The sequence below is a fragment of the Myotis davidii genome, unplaced genomic scaffold (assembly GCF_000327345.1).
Source record: "Myotis davidii unplaced genomic scaffold, ASM32734v1 scaffold332, whole genome shotgun sequence".
In the NCBI taxonomy this organism is placed as follows: Eukaryota; Metazoa; Chordata; class Mammalia; order Chiroptera; family Vespertilionidae; genus Myotis; species Myotis davidii.
The window spans coordinates 4,733,159-4,740,119 of NW_006285779.1; the positions used below are offsets into that span (position 1 = coordinate 4,733,159).

General features: G+C 41.0%; 1 protein-coding gene across 1 annotated transcript in view; it reads left to right on the forward strand.

Annotated features, from left to right (window-relative positions):
• Nucleotides 1-6,961, forward strand: part of DNMBP (dynamin binding protein) — an 86,698-nt gene that overhangs the window by 11,034 nt on the left and 68,703 nt on the right. The window contains exons 2-3 of the mRNA XM_006756563.2: nt 2,157-2,432; nt 6,708-6,862. Of these exons, the coding sequence (XP_006756626.1) occupies nt 6,718-6,862 (145 nt within the window). The 5' untranslated portion in view covers nt 2,157-2,432; nt 6,708-6,717. The remainder of the gene's footprint in view (nt 1-2,156; nt 2,433-6,707; nt 6,863-6,961) is intronic.

A 6,961-nucleotide genomic window follows, 5' to 3' on the forward strand; every position in this document is an offset into this window, starting at 1 on the left:
ATATAAGGGCAGCCAATCAATGATTATCTCTCATCACTAATGTTTCTATCTCTCTGTCCCTCTCCCTTCTCTGAAATCAATTTAAAATAAATTTATTTAAAAAAATGGATTCCCATTCCCAAAAGATAATGTTTTCTGGAGATTTTAATTTCAAGACATGGAAGTTTCCAGATGCCCATGAACGCATATTCCTCTGAAGGAGCCAATACTGCGGTCCCCACGAGGAGCACCCTCTCTCCCTGCCCTCCTCAGGTAGGCAGAGGTGCGCTGTGCTGCTCCCGCACCGCTGTAGCAGCAAACAAGGAGAAACCACAGTCCATCGTCTTCCGGCTAAGGAAACCCCTTCAGATATTTTCTTCTGGAAGTCTAGCATTTAGACTTACGCTATGGATTGGGCAAAATTAGAATGTTTGAAAGAATATAGTAAATTTTCAAAACTCTCGCACTTTTGTGCCCTACTTTTCTGCAAGAAAAATAGATTGCTCAGAATTTCACAATAAGAATTTAAGTCTGGGTCCTATGCACCCAATTCATCAAAAGTGGGGCTGATTTGGGGGCTGGTGCGGGTAGAGGCATCAATATCTTTCTAAATATCTTTAAAGCCTTCAAAATTTATATCTCTAGCTCTTACCTCTCACCTGGATTTAGAATGATAGATTTAGGGACTAATTTTGTAGTTTTCTAGGTTCTCCCCATGTTTTTCATGCATAGTTCTCATAAATCCTAAAAAGGGTTTTAGGCATGTGTCCCTCAGGGGCCCAGCAGAATGTAGAAGGCACACCAAAATTGGGTAATTTGAGGAGCTCTTACTTACAATGGAATGGGCAGGTTTAGGAAAAATAGCAAAGAACCATACTGTGCCCCATGGTTAGCAGGAGAGCCACCCCAGGCCTGAGGGGCAGGGCACTAACTCAACAGAAGGAGCTATTTTGTGGGGTCCTTCTGATGTAGCTGTGGCCTTTAGTAGAATCGTGTAGCCAATTTACAGCCCAGCAGGGAGGCAGCCAGGGGATACATAGCCCAAACTCACTGTCCTCTACCTTCAGATCTCCTGCTGGTGTTACCCACTGGCTGAGCCCAACTGGAAGCCAGAGGCAAGGGCACCTGGATACAGTGCTTATGGGTCAGCCTCATGGAGCGCAGAGCAGGTGAAGGGTGGAGGACAGACCTGGGAGGGGAAGTGGAAGACACAGCACATGCTTGTCATCCAGTCCTCAGTCTGTCCCAGGTTCAGATCTTTTCTCAAACGGCTGAACTGGAAATTACTTATGTTGTTTAATATCAGTATTTATCAAAGTAAATGTTTATAGTTTGTGACCTCAGAATATTTTTTTAGTAAAGCATGTCCAGACTTGTACATATGCTGCTTATTAAAATTACTGAAGTTTCCCAGGCCTTTGTTCACACTCTCTCACATTTTATGACATGCATTTAAAAATCTTTTTATTGTGGTAAATATATATAACATAGAATTTCCCATTTTAAGGGCACATTTCTGTGGCATTAATACACTCACATTGTTGTGCAGCTATCACCACCATCCATCTTTTTAAAAAATATATCTTTATTGCCCTGGTCTGTTTGGCTCAGTGGCTAGAGCGTCGGCCTGTGGACTGAAGGGTCCCAGGTTTGATTCCGGTCAAGGGCATGTACCTTGGTTGCGGGCACATCCCCAGTAGGGAGGCATGTGCCCCTGACCAGAACCAAACCCAGAATTTTGAGTCCACAGGTTGACGCTCTATCCATTGAGCCAAACCAGCTAGGGCACCACCATCCATCTTAAGAACTTTTTTATCTTCTCAAACTGAAACCCATTTCCTCCTCCCCTGGTAACCACCATTCTACTTTTTGTTTCTATGAGCTTGACTACCCTTGATATCTCATGTTAGTATTTGTCTTTTTAGTGACTTAGCATAATGTCCTCAAAGTTCATTCATATCGTAGCATGTATCAGATTGTCCTTCCTTTTAAAGGCTGAATAATATTCCATTGTAGACACACACCACATTTTGTGTATAATATTCCATTGTATGTGTGCACCACATCTTGTTTATCCATTCATCTGTCAAAGGTTGCATGACCCGCGTCTTTAAATGTTATTTTATTTCTGCATATGAATGCATTCACTCTCATGGTTTTACCTTTTACATGTCCAGCCTGATGTTTCACAGATCTACAGGATGATGTAAGAGCACGGCTGTGGGAGCGGAGACGTGAAAGGTGAGGTGGGCCAGAGCAGGCGAGGTGGCATCATTTGGAGGAAGTGGAGAGTGGGGAGTATTTCAATGTGTGAAAGACAGGAGAACCCACCATGGATAAAAGAAACAGCATGAAACAAAGGAACAAGTTCTGGACAGAAAGAGCTGTATGGGAGCGGAGAGTATTTTGCTTGGGTTGGCCTGAACCAAGAGGACTACTTCTGAATAAGTGGGGTGAGATAAACATTTTTGAAGTTTTACCTAAAAAAAAGGACCCCCAAATGGATAAAAGAAACAGCATGAAACAAAGGAACAAGTTCTGGACAGAAAGAGCTGTATGGGAGCGGAGAGTATTTTGCTTGGGTTGGCCTGAACCAAGAGAACTACTTCTGAATGAGTGGGGTGAGATAGCTAAACATTTTTGAAGTTTTACCTAAAAAAAAGGATACTGTGCCAGGCAAGTTTAGAAAAGCTGGATTAAAAGTTTGTGGCACGACTGTCTCAGTCTTTCAAATACTGGCATGTTTCTGTCCCTCCGAGACAGAAGGTGCTTGCTAGCCTTCCTCAGTCAGTCTCGCTCTCTGCCTCTCTAAATTAAGCCTGGGAATCTCTAAAGTTAGAGGACAGTCAGGTTATCTGCAGGGTTTTATTTTTTCTTGTAGATTTGAGGTCGATACTTTGGGATAGGAGTCCAGTTGCTTGGGACAAAAGAGAAGTCTCTAAATGCTCTTGTCAGCCACCAACAGGATTAGAGAATAAGTATTTAAAGAACTCTGGGTTAAATGTCATCAGTTGATTAGCCTATCCAGTAGAACCATATTTTTAGCTTGCATGGGAATTTGATTCCATTTGGCATGATAAACATTGTTGAATATGTGAAAATAGGAAGACCTTGTAAATTCCTAAGCAACCGATAAAAATCGACAGTTTAAAAGAATTAATCAGTTCACTGACAGATTAGTGGGGAGAAAAGAATTATGTCCTTGGCCAAGAAGAGAGGAAAATGGTACTTCCAAAAAGCAAAACAAAAACCTCTATAAACAAATAATAAGCTCCAGTTAAGATAAATATGCTGACGTACTGGGAGAAATATCTGTGGTTTGTTTTTAAATGCATCAGAAATAAAATAAAAAATACTTTAAATGCATCAAAAATAACATGGGTTGATAGATGGATAAAGAGATAGATAAGTGATCAAGGAGCGCAGTAAGATATTGGTAGAATCTAAGAGGTTGCTGTAAATTTTTTTTAACTTCACTATTTGAAACTTTTCATAATAAAATGTCAGAGAACCAAAGAGGAAAATGGAAGTCTAAAAGATTTTGAGGGACAAATCATTGAGATTTAAGAGAAGCAGTGTTTATAGTAAAAAGAACGTGGGCATTGGAATCAAGCAGGCCTGAGGTCTGGTTCTGGCTTCGCTAGTCTCTAGAGCAGCGGTTCTCAACCTGTGGGTCGCGATCCTTGGTTCGGGGGAGTGGGTTGGGGGGGATCGAACAACCCTTTCACAGGGGCGGTCGCCTAAGACCATCGGAAAACACATATATAATTACATATTGTTTTTGTGATTAATCACTATGCTTTTATGGTTGGGGGTTACCACAACATGACGAACTGTAAAAGGGTCGCGGCATTAGGAAGGCTGAGAACCACTGCTCTAGAGAGTTAAGTATATTGCTTAGTGGTGGCACTGGGATTTGAACCCATGCAGCCTGGCTCTAGTGCTTTGGTCTCTCTCTCCTTGCAGTGCTGCAAGCTCCTTGTCCATGTCTGGCATGTGATAAATTCTCAAATGATAGCCGTCGCCGTTCATTAGTGTACCACCTGTGGGCTGCAGAGGATGAATGAAGTTTAAGATTTTAATGTTTGATCTGGAAGATTTATATACAAACTGGAAGAGAAGAGACGGTTTAGTGTTAGATAAGTGGAAGTAGAGATTTCTATATAAACAGTCTCATGTATTCTCCTAAAGTTCAGTAAATCACTTGCTCACCAAATATTTGAGAGTGTTGTATGTGCCGAGTACTGCTCTAGATCAGTGAATAAAACCTACAAAAATCTCTTTCCTTATACAGACTTACATGCAACAAGGGTCTGAAGAATTAAGGATTTGTATGTCCCCAATGCGGAATGAGTGCAGCAGTGGAACTGCAGGCATTCACAGCAGGAGAAGGTGTTGTTTCCCCAGCAGACTTCAGATGCCCCTGACGCCACGCCACGAAGGCAGTCATTTCCTCTGCTTTCTCTCAAGCCCATCTGTGCTGATTTCCTCTGCAGTTCTTTTGCCTTCCATCTGGAATTGGTGGAACAACTTATATAAGCTCTTTATGATTGTTTGAAAACTATATGTTCAGGCTTCTAAAATGGGCCAGATAGGAACAGAGATGGTTGCTTTTCATAGCGTATTCTATGAGCAGAGAAGACTGAGAGAAAATTCATGAAACTCCACATAAAACAGAGGACACTGAGGTCTCCTTTCCTGTCTCATGCATGAATCCTGTAATTTAGCCAGGCTCTGACTTCAGCGCCCTTCCAGGGCGTGTATCCCTCGGTGATTATGCACTCATTCCAATAGGGTAGGAGGTCAGTCAGTAAAAGTATTTATTGAGCCAGACCCTCCTCCTCTACTTCTGAGTCATTTTCGGGTAGAGCAAAGACGTTCTCAGGGAGAAGCTTTAACTCTTTCAGATGACAAAGGTCACTCCTCAGTGTGATGGGTAGCTCTCTCAGTCATCCTCAGGGCTTATACTTATTCTTTACTTGGTATTGTAGAGAACGAGGTATGTATTTAGTCAGATAGCGAGATGGAATTTGTAGTGAGAAAATGTAGCAGAAGGAAAATAATATCCACCTTGTCCCAATCTTGGGGAGTTGTTTTAATAATGTATAGATGGCTAAGAGGCTTGCAAAATACTGTTTGTTTAAAAAAAAACATATTTATGACACACCCTTCTGTGGAAATCTGACATCTGGCAGCTTTAGCTCCTTGGGAGACGGCCAGAAACTAAGCACAGGGCCTCAGAGCACATAAAAAATAACTGTTGAAAAACCCGAGCAGGAACACATGTATTTTACCATCACAGGAGAGTTTGTGAGCCTCTCATTTGGAGCTTGTTTACTTTTTATTTATCTGGGAACTTTGAACAGTTTTGGCGGTGATGTGTGGTCCTCCTGCCCTGGGAGAGTATAAACAACCATCTAGGCAGAGGTTGGGAAAGTTGACAGAGAAGATAAACTGATAGCAGAGGGAAGGCTGACATCAAAAGAGAAAGACTTAGAAGCTATACAGCACTGGTATGATGTGTTACAACACAGTATAGTAATGTATGGTCTTCATAATGCACTTGTATCCATCAGCCAAAGAATTAAGCCATGTGCAGTGTCTTTTGAAGAAGGCCGAGAGATACATAGTGTGTCCTTTTAAACATGGTCCAAGTTTTGACATGTTGAAATGGTAAATTCTGTAGTGTTTATAAACTTGAAACAGCACACTGTCTAGTGATGCCATATCAGTGACACAGATTTGAGCTTGTAGCTGGTTATAGCAATGATGTGTAGTAATCATTGCTAACATTTACAGAGCGCCTACTGTACCAGCCCTGTCCTAGACTTTGGAGACAGGCAGATCTGGGTTCCCAATTCCATCTCTGACTTACTGTGTGACTGGACAAATGACATCATCTCTTTGAGCCTGTGAAATTGGGGACCAATTATATATGACACCATGCAAGGATGCTACGCAAGGTTGGGACATAGGTGTCTTTGAACCGAAAACACATTCTTGAGCTGGTGTAGTGTACAAAGGTTGGTCTGGAGGTGCCATCTACATAGCCCGTCTTTGTTCTTTTTTACGAATTTTTACTTTTTCAGTATGTTTGAAACCTCAGCCACTGTCTGCTGCTGTTATCTACTCTACGTTATTTATTTATTTATTTATTTTGCAGACACATTCTCAGTAGGTAGGAGTCAAATGCCTTTGGTCTGAATTCTGGCCCTGCTGCTATGAACTAACTCTGGGAGCTTGGACAAATTAGTTTTCTAACTTGCCGAGCCTCAGTATCTTAATTTTAAGATGGTTATGGGAAGTCAATGAAATGCCACATGTAAAATCCCCATGTATATAACACATTTTAAAAAAATACTCTGTAGCCTCGTACTTGAAAAATGTTAATTTCCTTATTGCCCTCTGCAGGCATATTGAAAAGTCTGTATTTCCCAACTTGTATCTTTTCTATCACAGGTATAGGTCACATTTTTTCCTCCCAGTTCCAGAATGACTTTGAGAATCAAATGAAAAATGTCCAAGGGAAATGTATGAGGAAATAATTATTTTATAAGAAATAAATGAGACTACTTTGATAATTTTAAGTATAAACTTTTTATTTGCTTAGCTTTGACTTTATTATAAGTATCTTTATATCTTAAGCTATATCATCCTCAAGATCTCTGTCTGTATTACAGTGTCTTAAATACTTATGCTTTCCCATTTCTTTTGACCTTTCTGTCCAGGTGATAAAACATGGAGGTGGGGTCAGTGGTCCGAGCCATCTTTGACTTCTGCCCTAGTGTATCAGAAGAACTGCCCCTCTTTGTGGGGGATGTTATTGAGGTGTTGGCAGTGGTGGATGAATTTTGGCTTCTAGGAAAGAAAGAGGATGTTACAGGTAAGAGGCACCTACCTCCTGTTTTCCATGCATCTGGTTTCCTTTCTTTTGTTTTTTACAATATAAGTTAACACTAATTTCTTTCATTAATTAGCTTAG